Raw genomic sequence first — 17748 nt, 5'->3', positions numbered from 1 at the left:
GCTGATAAAGCTGATGAAAGACAGCAGGGCTTTCATCCACAGACAAGCAGCTTTCTAATACTAACTGAGAACTAGGCAGACTTGTCCACTGAGTCACAGAGAACACTGGTCCAACACAGATCTCCCCATGTGAGGGTGAGTTTCTGTGAAATAACAACACAAAAGAACAGAACCTTCTTGAATGTAACCTTCAGGAGGGCACTAGCAAAGGGAAGAAAAGACTGAGTACTTCTACATGCTAATCAGATATGTCACTTATCCCTTCTACAGGACAAGTCAGCAAGAGGACAGACTGCTACCAGGAGTATCCTCCACATGGAAGGAAACAGGCAGCAGCAGGGAATATGAACCCCACCCTTGGACTCCAGCCTTCACCGTTTCTCTTTTTTTAACTCAATCCTTTCGACGTAACCAGGGCTGTGATCAACCCTGTGTGTGGCTGTCTTGTGAGGACAAGATACCAGCTGCATATCTGGGCAGTTTTATTCCACCTTTGTAAAGCTGCTCCCCTACGGCAAGCACAGCTTCTGGAAATATTCCTGAGACCACCAGGACCAGGATATTTGATCTCCAGAAGGCTCTGCGATGCCATGTTCTCAAAAAACACCAGTCTTTTCTCATCCTTTAAATGCCCCAGACTTCCTTAACACCAGTGCAGCCTGTATAAACACATATACTCACCTGTGGATGCAGCCTCTATAAACCTCAGTAATCTGCCAAGGTCAAAACACTACACAGCTAAAGGCTCAGACCTTGGACTGGATTTGAAGAGTTCCCACAAGTAGCATCCTTTCTCTCCGCCTGAGTTCCAAGGAAATGAGAAATAAGAAAACATAAAGCAGATATGGATCAATGTGTCACATTTTCTAATGACAAACTTAATATTACAGTACGTGTCCTAAAAAATCTCAACAAGTGATGGGGCAGCTGTGCGGCTCAGTCGGTTAACATCTGGCTTTTGATTTCAGCTAAGGTCACCATCTTACTGTTCATGGGTTCGAGTCCTGTGTCAGGCTTCATGCTGACAGTGTGGAGCCTGCTTGGGATTCTCTCTCTCCCTCCCTCCTTGCCTCTCTCTCACTCACACTAAATAAATTAAAAAAAAAAAAAAAAAAACTTAAAAAAAAAATCTCGCAGGGGCGCCCGGGTGGCGCAGTCGGTTGGGCGTCTGACTTCAGCCAGGTCACGATCTCGCGGTCCGTGAGTTCGAGCCCCGCGTCGGGCTCTGGGCTGATGGCTTGGAGCCTGTTTCCGATTCTGTGTCTCCCTCTCTCTCTGCCCCTCCCCCGTTCATGCTCTGTCTCTCTCTGTCGCAAAAATAAATAAACGTTGAAAAAAAAAAAAAATCTCGCAAGTGAGCTTTCCAGAATTAGCCATATTCTTTTCCCAGATACAGGCAGCACTGGATGACCATGGCCTCCCCACATGGAGGTTGGGTTTTCTATAGTTACCTCTTAGAACAGCAGAACTGATGGTTCCTATGGACAGACTAGTTACAAAAAAATTTTTTTAAGGTTTATTTATTTATTTTGAGAGGAAGAGAGAGAGGAGGAGGGGAAGAGAGAGAGGGAGAGAGAGAATCCCAAACATGCTCCGTGCTGTCAGCACACAGCCTAATGCGGGGCCTGATACCATGAACTGTGAGAGCATGACCTGAGCCGAAATCAAGAGTTGGACACTTAACTAACTGAGCCATGCAGGCTCCCCAGTTCCAAATTTTAAAAAAGAGAGGAGGGGAATAACACAGGCAGGCCAGAAGCCTCTCCCAAACGTTCCATTATGACCTAGCTCTCCTACTCCCCTGGAAGAAGTCAGGGAGTAGGCTGAGAGGCCAAGATAATGACAGAAGAAAAAAAAAACTCTGACAAGTAATTATCAGGAATGAGAAACACCTTTTTTTTTTTTTTTATTGCTAATAGCTATTGTTTTAGTTGTAAATGAATTCTAAGTGTATGCATGTCTAGAAAAGCCAGCTTGTAATAGCTGTTACTGGAGACTTGATTATGACAGGCAGTGTTAAAGTGCTTTTATGGACAATACTTCACTTCATTAGGAGGCAAACCCATGAAATGGGTCCTGTTGTCATTCCCATTTTATAGATGAGGAAGCTGTGGTACAAAGTTTTTTGGTTTTGTTTTTTCTAAGATTTTATTTTTTAAGTAACCTTTACATTCAACGTGGGACTTGAACCTACAACCCTGAGATCAAGAGTCACATGCTTCCAGCAATGGAGCCAGCCAAGTGTCCCACAAAGTTTTGATCAAACAAAGGTTTGATCACCTGCCTAATAAATAGTGAAGGTGGGTCTCAGAGGCATTTCTTTGAACAGCTGCACTAGTGAGTTTCAAAGTGTGGTCCCTAGGAACTTAGAAAATCATATTCTTGGTCCTCACTCCCGACCTAGTGAATGAGAAACTCTGTGCTGGCACCCAACAATGTGTGTGTTGTTTTTTTTTTTTAATTTTTTTTTAACGTTTATTTATTTTTGAGACAGAGCATGAAGGGGGGAGGGTCAGAGAGAGAGGGAGACACAGAAACTGAAACAGGCTCCAGGCTCTGAGCGGTCAGCACAGAGCCCAGTGCGGGGCTCGAACTCACGGACCGCGAGACCATGACCTGAGCCAAAGTCGGATGCTTAACCGACTGAGCCACCCAGACGCCCCTCAACAATGTGTGTTTTAACTGGTCATCCAGGTGATTCTGATGCAAGCTCATGTCTGAGAACCACTACATACACTCTCCTGCCCAAGGGAGCTAAGTCTTTAGGGGGATTGAAGTATCACTCCTTGGGCAAGGGAGAATAGGAAACAAAAGGAAAAGAAAACTAGCTATCCTGAGTGTAAGGAAAAGGGGAGTAGTAGAGACAGGAGAAAATTTATTTCAAATTAAAGAAAAATGAGGGAAAATGTTGGCTAAAGCATTGACTAAGAAAAATATTTATAAAACTCTATAAACATCTTCATCCTTTGTTTAACATTTGTCTACAAAGAATTTGTGTAGCACACATTAAAATTAAACCAATTATTTAGTAAACATGCACTGAGTGGTTACTCTGGGGAGGAATATAACATAGTGACTGAGCATTCAGATTCTGAAGCCAGGTGGCCTGTGTTCAAATCCCAGGTCTAACGCTTAATAGTGGGCAAGTTTCTTCACTTCCCTTTTCAGAGCGCTCACTTATAAAATGGGGTTAATAAAACATGCAGAGTATACTGCATCTGTCAGCAAAGTTCATTTTCCAATTAACTGCAAAAGTCAAGAGTAAAATGGGGCACAAAGCTATATCAATTATTGGAAAAGTTTTGTTTTCATTGAAAGGATTTGCAGTTTGTTGTACATCTGATACCTATCTGATTAAGTTCTCAAATTTTAAATCTCCATTCCACAGTAGAAAAAGATCTTGCTTGACATTCTGGTCAAAACTCGCTAACCACTGAGAGGTTTATTGAAAGCCACAATAAGGAAATGGTCCACAAAAAAGAAGAAGAAGAAAAAAACTCATATTTTTTACCCAAGGCTTTTGTCTTAACAAGAGCAGAATTGGCCCTCTGGGGTATGGAGGGGCCTTTGATCTAAAGTAGACCAAATGTCATTGTTTCTGATTAACATAACTTTATTTTCCAATGGAAAAATGAGAATTCTTGATGTGGTGCTTTGTTATAATAATTAGAAAAAGATTGTGTAGCTGATTTTGCCTGCTACAATCTCTGGAATATTTCACTTTTCCTCTGAATACCTTTGTAATGAGTAAGAAAGTTTAAATACTTGTCATGTATGACTGGAGGCATGTGTCCTAGCCAAAATCTAGTGGAGATAGACAATAGCTCCTCCATAAATTTTTTCTTTTCAATTTTAATAGTGTGTGGATGATGGGACGTAAAGTGATCATATGCTTGGCTCAGTGTGGGAGATTGCAGAAGGGTTCACAGAGCTGATTAAGAAGCAGGTGGCACCACCTACAAGCAAAAGGATGCATTTCATTTCAAAAGGAAATGATACCAAAGTGATAGAAGTTGTTTCTCTGTTTGTTTGTTTGTTTGTTTGTTTGTTTCCTATCTGCTGGCCTGGGGATAAGAGGAGTTGCAGAAGTTTCTCCAAAATTTGGTTATACTCATCATTCACTGCTTCTTTGGCTCTAGACCAAAAAAGCCAATGTTTGATGTGAGAAGGTCATTATTCATGACAAGTATGGCCTGTTTAGAGGAATCAGTTTGGCTATTTTCAGGTAAAACATCCCTCCCCACTTTTTGATACAATTATGAATTAAACAGCTGCTGGGACCACTTCTGCATCCAGATTTTTTGGAATATAAAGGCTGTCTCGACTGAATAGGTATTCTTTGCTACCATATTCTCTTTTCCCCATCGAATTAGTACTAAAATCCATTTGTGCTTGGATCGGCAGCTCTTGAAGCAGTTCAAAGATGGGTGTGAGATCTGTAAGTTATGTATTGGTTGGGCTCCTTCCTTTCCATGGAGACTGAAGAGGTTCCTAGCTACAAGCTCCACCTGTTACTGGAGCTTGGGTGACTTTCACTGCTCATAGGGAAGAACTTCCTCTACCGTTGTAGTAGCCAGGCTCCAAGATGGCCCCTCAGTGATCTCCACCTGCTGATATTACACCCTTGGGTAATGCCCTCCCATATTGTACCAAGGTTGGGTCTATGTGACCAGTAGCATACGGCAGAAGTGATGGTTTGTCATCTCCGATGTCAGGTTTTAAAAGACAGCAACTCCCATTTTTTGATGCCCTCTGTCTCTTTTTGTCTCTTTCTCTGTGTGTCTCTCTTTCCCCTGGCTTACTCACTTGGGGGAGCCAGCTACCATGCCATGAAGCCACTCAGGCAGTCTACAGAGACATACATATGGGAAAAAACCTAGGCCTACAAACAACTATAAGAGCAAGTTTGGAAGTAGACCCTTCAGCTCTTTTTAGGCCTCAGATAACTGACTGCAGCCCAGCCAACAGTTGGATTCAACTCCTTACAAGACCCTGAGTCAAACCACCTAACCACCTAGCTAAGCCCTGCTGGATTCCTGACCCACAGAGACTATGATACAATAGTTTGTTGCTTTAAGTTGTTTGGCTTGAGGGTAATTTGTTACACAGTAATACATAACTAATACAACCCTCCTGTGAATAAACAAGGAGTTACCATTCACTTAAATTTCAGGAGCACTTAAGGATATAAAACTTGTGGAGCCAGAATTATTCCTTAGCATCAGTTTTAGAATGAAGAGCATTGATGACAATGTAGATCCATGGTGAGTACTGCGTTACCGAAACCTGGTAGGCACATACCTCGTAATGAGATGGAGCCTGAAGAAAACAAAGCCACTATATTCCAAATATTTACGTAGATACTCCAGTGATTTGTGACATTTCTTCTTCTTTGGTATTAAAAAAAATTAAATCCATTAATTCCTCTCTACCCTAGAGCAGTGCTTCTCAAATTTTAATGTACATAAAATCGCCCAGGAATCTTATTAAATACAGAATCTAGTTCAGTAGGTCTGGGGTAGGGCCTGAGATTCTGCATTTCTAACAAGCTCCCAGATGTTCCTGATGCTGTAGATCTAGAACCACCAATGATCTAGAATCATTGTAATCTCTTTAAACACTCCCCACACTAGCGAACCTCCAACAGAAAAAAGACATACCTTATTTTCATCTCTTTGCAAGTGCTAGTCCCATCCATCAGCACCATTTTGTTTCCAAGCCTTCATTACAACTTTATTTTGCTAAATAAATATAGGTCCAAGCTAACTTGACAATAATATATATAACAGCTAACTTCCTTGATCATTCCACTTTCTTTGTCTCAATATTTTCTTCAGGTCTTCCTTACTCTCAGGAAGTTTATGAAGTAATTAGACAACCCCACCACAAGCCTTCTCGTTCCACTGAACTGCTGCCCTAACTTACATTGCTGAGGCTTCTTCCTCAAACTTCTCTGTAATCTCACATATGCTATGGATAGCTAATGTTACGGAGTATTTTGTGTCCCAGGCACTGTTCTAAGCTCTTAACCTGTATGAACTTATTATCCTCACAATCTCAAGTGAGATAAATACTAATATTAACCTCATCTCACTAATGAACAAATGTTGGCTTAGGAGTTAAGTGAAATTTCCCAAGGTCATACAGGCAGGTGTTGAATCCAAAGTACAGAGATCTTAAGCACTAAGCTATACTTTTTTCTCTGAAGAGTGTCTTCTCAGCCCCACTTCCTGCGTTTTCTAAATACGCAACTCTCTGGCTGGTCTTCTTACAGACCCCTCAACTTCAACATAAAGTTATTACTTAAGTTGCTTTACTCATGTGGCTGTAAGAACTTACTCCATTTTCTGTCCTCAGGATCTTAAACCGTGATGCTACTTATGTTCTTCAGGCATAGGTTCACAGGAGCTTAGCTGAATTCAGTTAACCTATTATGTTGTCAGAGGACAAGAACCTCTGCTGAATCTCAGCAGCTCATTTTAAAAAGGTAGGGGGAGGGGCGCTTGGGTGGCTCAGCTGGTTAAGCTTCAGACTCTTGGTTTTGGCTCAGGTCTTGACCTCAAGATTCGTGAGATGGAGCCCCAAATCAGGCTCTGTGCTGACAGAGTCAAGTCTGCTTGGGATTTTCTCTCACTCCCTCTGTCCCTCCCTGGCTCTGCTTGGGATTCTCTCTCTCCGTCTCCCTCTGCCCGTCCCTAGCTCACACGTGCTCTCACTCAAAAATAAACAGACATTAAAAAAAAATGGTATGGGGTAAAAGGGAGGGAAGGGAGGTGGTTGATGAGAATGAAAATTTTTAAATGCCTGGAAAATCCAGGGGTATGTGGTTTCGGCCACAGTGAATCCTGCTGCCACCATGAATAGGTCTCTTTCCACCTTCAGCTGGGCTTCCCTCTTGGGCCTGACTCCCAGCATTCACAGAGCTGTGGTGAGGCAGCTATCACAGCTCCAGGCTTACATTCTACTAGCTTAGAAAAAAGAAAGATCGATTCTCAATAATTCTCTCAAAGACCCCAAGATTGCTTCTCAGTGGACCAACTCAACTCACTGTACACTTCAGGTTGCCAGTTAAGGGCATGCACTCAGCAGTTAACTTCCTGGGTTGGTCATTTACTATGTTGGTGACTTAGTTAACTTCTCTGGACTCCATTTGCCACCTGTAAAATGGGGATTATAACAATATTTCATAGGGTTGTTGTGAGAATTTAATTAAGTTAATAAACCTCAAGCACTTGGCAGTAAGGCCTCAGTTGTTAGCTCTTATTAAATGCCCACCCCGGAACCTACATTAACCGGCTAAGTCTGGGAAATGCACTTTCTGCTTTTCTATACCAAACTAAAGATTTATAGAGTAGGACTATAGAACTGGAAGGGATTTTAGTGGTTTGCCATTAGAAAGTTGTTTAGAGATTAGAACAAGCTAGGTTCAAGTCACTAACCTCATCCTATAGTCTGTTTACTCTTTGATGGTGGTGTGGCAGAGATGCTTAGCTGTCCCCAAATTATGTATTCTGTTCTTCATCCTTGAATATCCCAGCCTCCCTTGAAGTGGCCAAGTGTCTATGTTCTAAACAATGAGACAAAGCAGATGTGGTTATGTTCAGCTTCTGGGAAGTACTCTTAAGAGAGGAAGTTTGTTCTCCTTGTTCTTCTTTCCTGCTAAACAGAATGTGAACAAAAGGGCTGGGGCTGGAAAAGCTGTCTTGAATCATCAGGACCACCAACCAGAGGGCTGTTATGCAATTTAGAGAAAGGCCCACCTTCCCATAAAACTTGGGGTCCAGGTGATCCCTCTGTGTGAATTAAAAAAAGGCCCTCCTTTCCCCAGGCCAACTCTTCCAGTGGCCTAGGATGCTTGTGATTGTGGGCTTATTTCAACCCCTGTTATTTCAGGCTTTTGGCCATGTGCAGCAAATGACCAGCAGAACCATATGTAGCAGCCCTCTTGAGAACGGAGGTCACGCAGGACAGAGCAACAAGACAGAAGGTGCCTAGGACTCTATCACCATGGAGTGCCACGCCACTCAGCCCGTCTCCATACTTGGATTTTTACCTCAGAGAGAAACTTCCACCTCGTTTAAGCCACTGCCGTTTTCGTTTTTCTCAGTCCTACCACAGGAGGCTCATTTGCAACATAATGGAAGCCCTGGATTTTACTCTTGGCTATTTTGACTCATCCTTTTTATTCTCCCCAGTAGATCACATTGCTTTTATTTAGTGCCACATTAACCCATAACCAAAAGTGAATGCTACCAATGATGCTGTGTTCATTCTGTGATTTTTTTTCCTCTTTCCACCAATGGAAGCAGAGCTTCCACCAGGATTGGTCTCATTACAGTAAAAAGTAAAATTATGGTTAAAAAGGAAAAAAAGACAATTCCCTTCTCTTTAAAGAATGTCCTGGAAGGATGGTTTTCCAGCTTGGGGATCATGCAAACTCTTGCCTGATTAAATCATTTGTTACTTCTGGCCTGCAAGAATAAGTTTAAATTGGCCAATGGTGCCATGCCCTTCATAGGCAACTCCAATAAAAAGTGTGGAAAGTGACTAGAATTATTGGCTACTCTCTACAATTATATTGGCCATTAATTCTTTCTAGACCCATCAAGAAGTGAAAACTGGGTCCTGAATTAAGTAGTTTTTATCCTCCTTACACCACACACAAAAAAGCCCAGCTACCATGCTGAGAAACCTCGGAATTGATAACAGAGGATCTTCATATTGATCCCGTTTTATTTAACCTGACGTTAAGACCATCTGCTAGTGGATAGTTTTACCTGTTATTTTGGGCAGTAACACCACTGAATTTAGATGGTAGTGCTTTCTGTTGTGTCTCTTACCGAGAGATAGCAACTAACTCATGCTTGAGTATTGGGTATGGACATATGCTCCAACTGACAGTAACGAAAGTACATCCAAAACAAAACAATGACTTATTTTGTAGCATCTCTTTGCCCTCAAGTTTTGGAAAATGATCCCCAACTCAAAATACTACCCTTAGTCTTAAAAGATAATTTCTGCTATACTATCTCTCAACACCACTGAGGTAAATGCATATATTTCCATATTTTATATATGTGGAAACAAGAAGCGATGAAATGACCTGTCACGATTACACAGCTAGTGGTGGAACGAAATCTAACATCCAGATCTTTTAGATACGTGTTTTTCTCATTACTCACATTGGTCTATACTCCTCTATTTCCTGAAATGATTTCTTTGTAGCTCCATTTCAACCAGCATGAAATGCCAAATCTATCCACAGGCAGTTTCATAATTTTGACTGTATGATGTGCTGAGTGTTTGTTTTGGCCTTGGCAGCAGATATCCCGATTATCTCCATTAATGCAAACAGCTCATCAGTCCTCTATCTTCCTAATTGGTTCAGCTCCCTTAGGCTGTTGGCTATTCTTCTTTCACAATGTTTACATCACTAGGTAAGAACATTTGCAAGATTTAATTTGCTTGATTGACCAAACAATATTGTAAATCTACCTTTGATTTTGGCTGAAGTTGATCAAATCTTGAAGCTTTTAAATGACCAATTTAAGGGTAAGTGCTGTATTCTCTTCTAGGACAGCTGTGCAAATAGTTTTCTTGTTTGGATTAGGCTTTTAATTCATAGAAGATAGCCCTTTGAAGAGTCACATTCATTTATATTTTGGGTGGCCCCCAAATTGATTAACCTCTTCCACAAAGGGAAAATATTCGTTATTCCACAGTGTTTGTGATACAATGGACTCAAGACACTCTTGATATTCTATTCGTGGTCTTCTATGCAGTAGTTGTACCTTACTAGAGGAAAAAATGCAGGCCCACCAGCACTCACAGCAAAGTCACATCATGTAAGACCAATCAAATTGGCCTGTGTGGATCTTCTGCTTTATTGATGAAAGCAGGAAGCATATGTTCCTTCTAAATTCATGTAAAATTTTTTGCTTCCCAACTGAAATATTTCAAATTCCCAGCATTACTGAATTCTACATTAAAACATTTGTGTTGGGCTGAAATGTGTCGTTTGGAAAAACCAGTTTAAAGCATTGAACACTGGGCTCTCTCCAGGTAGTTCTTCTATATAGATAAAAAATTAACTGAGTCTTAAGAGTCATGGAACAGAACTTTGTAGCCTTGACTGGGATTAAAACAGGGCTCCATAGCATTTGCAGATGCTAGTAAATGTTGAGAGCAGCCTTTCATTCATGGATTATCCAAGGAGTTAGGGGAAAAAAAAGAAAAAAAGAAAACTAGTTGCAGCAGTTAGAATTCCAATGACTCTCCACATCAAGGCTGTTTAAATTGGGCCTGATAAAACTGACTTCTATTCAGCACGTTCATATGGATTTTGAAGTACAATGTGCCCTAAGAGTTCTTTCTTCTGGACGGATGTGGCTGCTATGGAGTTTTACATGCCATACCTGTCATCATGTTTAATAAAGTCAGTTGTGAATGAATCAGTACAAAGTCAAAGCAGCTTTTTAGGAAGTTTTAACAAATGCATAGGTTTCTAAACATGTAAACCTTTCCATAATACTCAGGTGCAAGTAGCACGTAATTTTTGGAAATATTACGGGCCTTAATTTTTCCTATTTTATGACTTAGCCAATAATTCACTTAGCCATGAAGACTTTCCCAACCTTTCTCAGCCCAAACTTGGAGCTCCTTTGAAAATGGTTCCTTGGCATATACTCTTCTCTTCTGTTAGACTCAAGAGCCTTTTTCATCTTTGTATCTGCAATGTCTAGCACAAAGCTCAAATTGATTCTGAAACAAACAAAAAATGTGATTCTGCACTGTGGAGTCTCTGAAAACTTGTTGTGGGTCTCTCTTGTGAAGATCAATGAAATGAAAAGCGGAGAAAAGGGGCGCCTGGGTGGCGCAGTCGGTTAAGCGTCCGACTTCAGCCAGGTCACGATCTTGCGGTCTGTGAGTTCAAGCCCCGCGTCAGGCTCTGGGCTGATGGCTCAGAGCCTGGAGACTGTTTCCGATTCTGTGTCTCCCTCTCTCTCTGCCCCTCCCCCGTTCATGCTCTGTCTCTCTCTGTCCCAAAAATAAATAAAAACGTTTAAAAAGAAATTAAAAAAAAAAAAAAAAAGCGGAGAAAATTCTACATCCATTTTACTACAAAAGACACAGCTATTATCTACCTCAAAGATGTCAGAAAAAAAAAAAAAAACTCTTCACATTTATTGCAGATACCTCAATCAAGTAGTACTGACAAAATACAGCATAGCCATTACTGAGGAGGCCATGTGAGTGGCCGCAGGCCATGGTAACAACAGCAGTGTGGGGCAGCATTTCCTTAGGCAGCTGTCCACTGGCCCCCAAAATAAGAAACGCACAACTGAAGAACACCTGCAGAAAGTGAGGGGACTTTCTGGAAGTAAATGAAAACAGCCCTAAAAAAATAAAAGAAACAGCTTGTTAAGATAGACTGAACTGTGAAATTTGAGGTTGGACAAAAAAACAATTTCAAAAATGTTCTTGAGAAGTCTGCCTTCTCTTGATCAGTTCTTATTCCAAAATGTTCTGTATAATTACTATTATTTCTCACGGAGGGGCAATGATACATTTTCAGACATAATATCCAAACCTAAAAGGTTACTAAAATTTTATTTCCCCATTCTTCAGTCGAACTAATGTTAACGTGCAGATATGAAAGCAGACTAAGGAAATTATGACTTATCTGTGAACACATGACAGCTTTAAGCAAGAATATTGGCCCTGTTTTGTATTACAGCCATATGTTCCTACTTTTTCAACCACCTTGAAAAATAAATATTTGAACTACAATCTTCAATAAAGTCTCTCTACATTTGTTGTCAGTCTTAATCACCTTCTGCTTGTCTGCTTAGTGCCTTTAGCTCTTAGATGTTGCACCTGGAGATTCTTGCTTGCTTTATGATGTAGGTTTATATGCCCTTTAATTGAAAGCAAACCGCCTTAGATAATCCAGTGACAACAATGTTACAAGGTCCACTTTCCGTTAAAAGGCAAATAGAAATATTAGGCTGTTCTCTAAAATGAAGAAAAACACATAAAAATACACCGCAATCTGCCACACCACTTCCTTTATCAGAGATAAAGCCCCAAAGCCTAAAATGCCTCTTTTGTGTTTCCCCCCCACCGGTAGGACTAAGTGCAAAGAACTGCAGTTCTCAATGACTAACCTTTCCTGACGGTAGGCCATTTCTCTGCCCAAAGACTTTGTCATACGCTATGTTAAGTAGTATATTCATGCTACCACAGTAACTTTGTCAAGTTTAATATCAGGTTATTAAAACCTTTATCAAGTTTATTGAGTTTTAATATTCAAATTATTATATGTTGAAAGCATTTAATTTTAAAACTGATAAAAACAAATACAGAAGGATGACCAAAACATATACCTCACTTGTAAGCAGTACTTGCTTTTGGGGGGAGGGGAGATTAAAGGGAGTTTGTAAAATGACAGGAAGAAAGGGTGACATAAGAGGTATCTTAAAAGCAATATAATTTTTATACAATAGCTTCTTGATTTTACTTTTTAAAAACGTTTTTTTATTAAAATTTTTTTAAATGTTTATTTTTGAGAGAGAGAGAGAGAGAGAGAGAGAGACACAGAGCAAGAGCAGGGGAGGGGCAGAGAGAGAGGGAGACACAGAATCCAAAGCAAGCTCCAGGCTCCGAACTGTCAGCACAGAGCCCGAGGTGGGGCTCGAACCCACAAACTGCAAGATAATGATCTGAGCGGAAGTTGGACACTTAACCGACTGAGACACCAGGTGCCCATTTTTTATTTTTTGATGTAAACTCCACCCCCAACGTGGGGCTCGAATTCAGAACCCCAAGATCAAGAGTCACATACTCTACTGACTGAGCCAGTCAGGTACCCCAAGCTTCTTGATTTTAAATAGCAGTATGACAACTGATCAAAAAGGAAACAGCTGCTTAACAAATGCTAGGTCTTCTGCATGACTATGCACAGTGTAACAGCGACTCCTGGAGTTGTCACTGCGGATAGCCTGCATGGCAGGACCATGGAGCTGATGCACCAATGCAAAGTATTTTTTTTAAAAAGAGATAAAAGTTACTGCTGATGAATTGTTAATGCAACAAATGGTAAGTTTAAGAATATACAAAAGTTCAAGACTTATCACTGTCTGCAAAAAACTGAGACATTTCAGTTAATTAACATCAAAACTGTTACACTACGAGGGGACAGACTGGAAATTTTTTTCTAAGCACCTAACAATGGTTTCCAAATAGAGCAGGAAAAGCTTTCAGGGTTAAACAGTTAAATGCATACAATGGAGGAACACACCCCTCTGTGATTACTGTCTTCCATCCAAATTTCTTTGGTTTTAGAGAAAAATCAATTAGCCTCTTTTGATTTAATGAAAGACACTAGATAAGTGGGTTTCATTCCTGACCTCACCCAAGAGCACTTACTACCAAATATGCACCGTCTGGTAGGCACACAGTTGGGCCTCAAAACATGATTTTATTTTGACTAAGCATTATACAAATACACATGTGTACAAATTTGCCTACTATTTCATGGGGCTGCTGCTCTGTCTCCAGTAATCAGATTGAATTGTAGCTATAAAACCAGATTTGTGAAAGTGTGTGTGTGTATCATTAACCAATTTTCTACCAGGTGCAAACAACCGACTATAGACTAGGAAAAAGACCTCCAAAGTCTCCTCTATATTTGGTCATAATGATATTCAACATAAGAGAGCATGTCACTAAGCAACTCATTCAAACTACAGTTGAGAGATACTTTCTAAACACTGGGTTCGGAGAACGAGGAATTTAAAGGTAATGCAAACCTGCTACTGTCCTCAAAACAGAACAGAACCTATCTTCTCATAAATCAAGAAGTCACTGGAATGTTTATGGGAAAGCAGGCTAGGATATAATTACAGTGAAAATCCGTATCTCGTATTGGAACCCTTTCCCACCATGTGTGTGTGAAAAGTGAATAAAGACAGCAACGTTTTTTAAAAAGTTAACTTATATTAAAAATATTTTGTTTATAAACAATTTTAATACTACAAAGTAGTATTTCAATACAAAGCAGTTCAAATATTAACTGTTCTTTAAACTGTTAAACTTTATTATAAATTAAAATTTCTTTACAAAAAAATTGCACATAATATTTGACCACTCTTAGGTTCTGATGCACTGGCATTTGCAATAGTTTCTTTAATCTTCAAGTTAAACAGTCTCGGCAAGGAGTCCAGAACGTAGAAAGGGCAATAAACAACCCTGTTAGAGCATTCAAGTGCAACTAGCAGACTTGTGGCCATGGCAGTTACACTTTCCTTAAGATGGACTGCTTAAGTTTTAAATCCTGCAATGAAGAATCTCAAAGGTTTAAAAGAAGAAGAACTAAAAGGGACTGCCTGGTTTTTACTGTAAACACAGCCCTGGAAATTAAATCCCAACAAGAATCTCTCAGGCATCAGAGTGTGTCAAGTGAATCAGGAATAGCACAACGTAAAGAAAAGGGGGAAAGTAAAAAATAAAAACAAAAACAAAGCAAAATTAAAATAAATGTCAGTCACTTTGAGGAACTATACTTACGTACATGATGTTATGAGAATCTGGCAGGGCCTAGAAGTAGGCCAAACAGGAAGTTCATTTATCCAACCGAAGAGGGTCATGTTCATTGCTTCCGGTTTTGAGGATAGGATATTGTAGGGGACTTGATATGATCAGTAAAATGCTTGTCTGCCTTACGCAGACCTTAGCCAGGGATCAGCCTAATCTTGAAGGATCATTCAAATAATTTTGGCAATTATTATAAGGACTTAGAACTGACTGCACCCAGTGTTCAGTGATTCTTGCTTTCTGTTTTGTAACTGTTTAAATTTAAGAGCTCATTTAGGCTGACTCCAATCTCTTGGCACTTGGAAACTAGTTTTCTCAGGTTATCAGTTTTACCTCCTTCTGATGCTTCAAACAAGAGTTGCTGTAAAAGACAGGGAAGCACAGAAGTAAGACTTAGCTAGATTTTGAGCATCACCACATCAATGGATATGGCACATGCAGAAAATTTATAGGAAAACTTCAAGATGAAATAAAAGGTAAAAAGCATTACATCTTTCCACAGTGATGCACAAAGAGGTAACTTCTGTAAGGCTCTCTGATATAAACGGTGGACCTATAAGATAGATATACACACAATTCCATCAGGAAACATGATGAAAAACACCTTTATAACCCTAATTATTTGACTGGTACCTCACAAAATACAAAATGGTTACACTGGGTTTTCAAGTTTCCAAACATTTAGAGTTCTTAGCATGGTAACATCTATGCATTAATCCTTTTAAACTGAGAAGTCAACAAAAGGGGCAGAACAGCTTAAAAACAAAGTGACCCATCTGATAATCATAGCTTACCTCTCTTTGTCCCTTTAGAACAATCTCAGCAGCAATGGCTCTAAGAAAAAACAAAGGAATATAGAAAAGGGAAAAGAAAAATTTATATATCTTTGAACGAAATGAGATACTACCACTGGCAGAATACTGACTGTGGGAATCTGAGTACAAAACTTCCTGAAAGTAACAGGCTAAACTTCCAAGGAGGGTAACCTATAGTGAAAAGAAAAATTCAACAATTTTTATCAACTTTACAAGAATTAAGCAGACCAGTGTTTTGAACATAAATAACGTTCATGAAAAATACTCATAATTACTAGTAAAAACACCTGGCACTCTTAATAGCTTTAAAAAAAAAAGACATCAGACTATAAAAGGGGGGAGGGAAACCCACACATTTAAAAAAAAGATGGTCTTAAAATGTGTATAACAGATTTGTTTGATAACACTACTGTTACCTAAATGTTCTGCCGCAAAAAAAAAATTCAAATTCTACCCATTTTTGCTTTTAAAAGCAATTGTTAACGAGCACTCCCTTACTCTTGGTAGAAAACCTCAGCAAGTGACAAAAACAAATCTAAATTAGAGTAGAGATCTGTCCAGGAAAAAAAAAACATAGATGTCATTTCAGATTTACCTGTCTGGAGCAAACCTTACAAATAAAAGCAATAGCTATAAAAACATGTACATGATTGCTGCATTACATTTTCCAGGTGGCCAGGCATGTTGGAATATTATATGTAAACATCTTGGCTTGAAGTTTCAGAATCTGAACATTGCTTTCTTCCCATTCATGTTGAAGTAGCCTGCAAAGTACATTCAGGAAAATGAACAAGGCACTGTAAGTGTAGGGAACCCCCAATGTGCTCTATGAGCAGAATGTTTGATGAGGTACAATTTTTGATCAGTTAAATTCCCTCAAGGCTATTCAGCACGTGATTCTAGAATACCTCTTACAAAAATCACCCCGGGACAGGAATAAGCAAGCTAGCAAGATACCCAGTCAAGACCCATGCCATGTTCAATAAAGTAGAATAAGGTCCATGTACTCCTACACTAAAGCATTCCCTCCAAGCACTCCCTCCCCCAAAGTTTTTATAATGACTAGATATATTAATGCAATTTCCTTGTATTTTTCTTTCTTTATTAAATAGAGTAGACGTAAATATGAATGTTTCTTGGGCTAAAATGTAAGTACAGTGACTAATTATTAAGTTCTCTATTCTCAAAAAAAAAAAAAAAAAGACAAGAATGATCACAAGGAAGTAACTATCAAAATACAGAAGTGGAGCATTACCAACAAAACCAACAATTAAACTACCTTTCCTATAATGCCTATAATTCTATCATAACAGAAACTAGTCAAAATACTACATTTTATATTTTTCAAATGTTTTACCAAAGGTGATGCCTTATAATAGAAATTTCTGTATTAGCTTCCAAAGACTAGAATGTTTACTAAGAATTTTTATTATGGAACACTACTTTTGTTGCAGCCTCAGACCTTCAAATTTTTTTCAACCTCATACATTTTCCCACACACAGGCTAAGTGGAATGTAAATATTTTAACACATAAGGAAATATTTGATAAATTTAGGTACCTTATGATCCACAAAACAAACTTAGAAACATAAGACACAACACAATAAAGTGGGAATGACTGCACAAGTACAAGCCAAGGCATTAGCATGTAGGGTACCAATTTGAATTAAAAAGCACAATTCTTGACAGTGAAAATAAGTTTACTCTGTTGGAATAGAAAAACTACAAAGAGATGCTCAGAAATCTCCAGTTCAATATATGAAATCCGTACATAAGTGTTTCTCAAATGTGATTTGAGGGCTCAAGCTCAGGAATCTGTATTTTTAAGAATGCTCCACACCCAATGTGGGGCTTGAGCTCATGACCCTGAGATCAAGAGTCACAGGCTCTACCAACTGAGCCAGCCAGGCACCCCCAGGGATCTGTATTTTACACAAACATCCCAGGAGATTCTGATGCATGTTAATACTTGAGAGCAACTGACATATATGAAAACAAGTCATAATAACCAAAATATATACAGTTGGCTGCTATCTTTGTAATAACACTTTACAAACCTCTTAATATTTCTTTGCTATGTAAAACATGATTATTGCTTATTATGCATGTGCTAAGGACAGATGGTATGTGCTTAGGGACACAAATGAACTTTACTTGAATTATATGCCCCTTAAAACCTTCAGTTTTCTGAAGTTATCAGAGTTTTATACTGACTTTTATATGAAGCTGTATATTGCTTAACTCTGAAATTAAAGTAGTATATATCAGCGAGAAAATAGTAAAGGACAGACTACTTTTAGTCACGTTTTTAAGAATAATTTTATATGAAGAGCTATA

The 17748-nt window shown here is 39.3% G+C and overlaps 1 protein-coding gene across 2 annotated transcripts in view; it reads right to left on the bottom strand.

Moving 5' to 3' along the window:
* Nucleotides 1-14070: 14070 nt before the first annotated feature.
* The window catches only part of ZFC3H1 (zinc finger C3H1-type containing), a 54328-nt gene continuing 50650 nt past the window's right edge, over nt 14071-17748 (bottom strand). For both annotated transcript variants that reach the window (XM_086712811.1, XM_025926664.2), the window contains 4 exons: nt 16073-16174; nt 15390-15429; nt 15086-15148; nt 14071-14956 (listed from right to left, as the gene is read on the bottom strand). In XM_086712811.1, the coding sequence (XP_086568937.1) occupies nt 14819-14956; nt 15086-15148; nt 15390-15429; nt 16073-16174 (343 nt within the window). In that variant the 3' untranslated portion in view covers nt 14071-14818. The remainder of the gene's footprint in view (nt 14957-15085; nt 15149-15389; nt 15430-16072; nt 16175-17748) is intronic.

The sequence above is a fragment of the Puma concolor genome, chromosome B4, assembly GCF_028749965.1.
Source record: "Puma concolor isolate L17-30 chromosome B4, mPumCon1.1.hap2, whole genome shotgun sequence".
Classification (NCBI taxonomy): Eukaryota; Metazoa; Chordata; class Mammalia; order Carnivora; family Felidae; genus Puma; species Puma concolor.
This window is presented reverse-complemented; position numbering and strand designations above follow the sequence as displayed.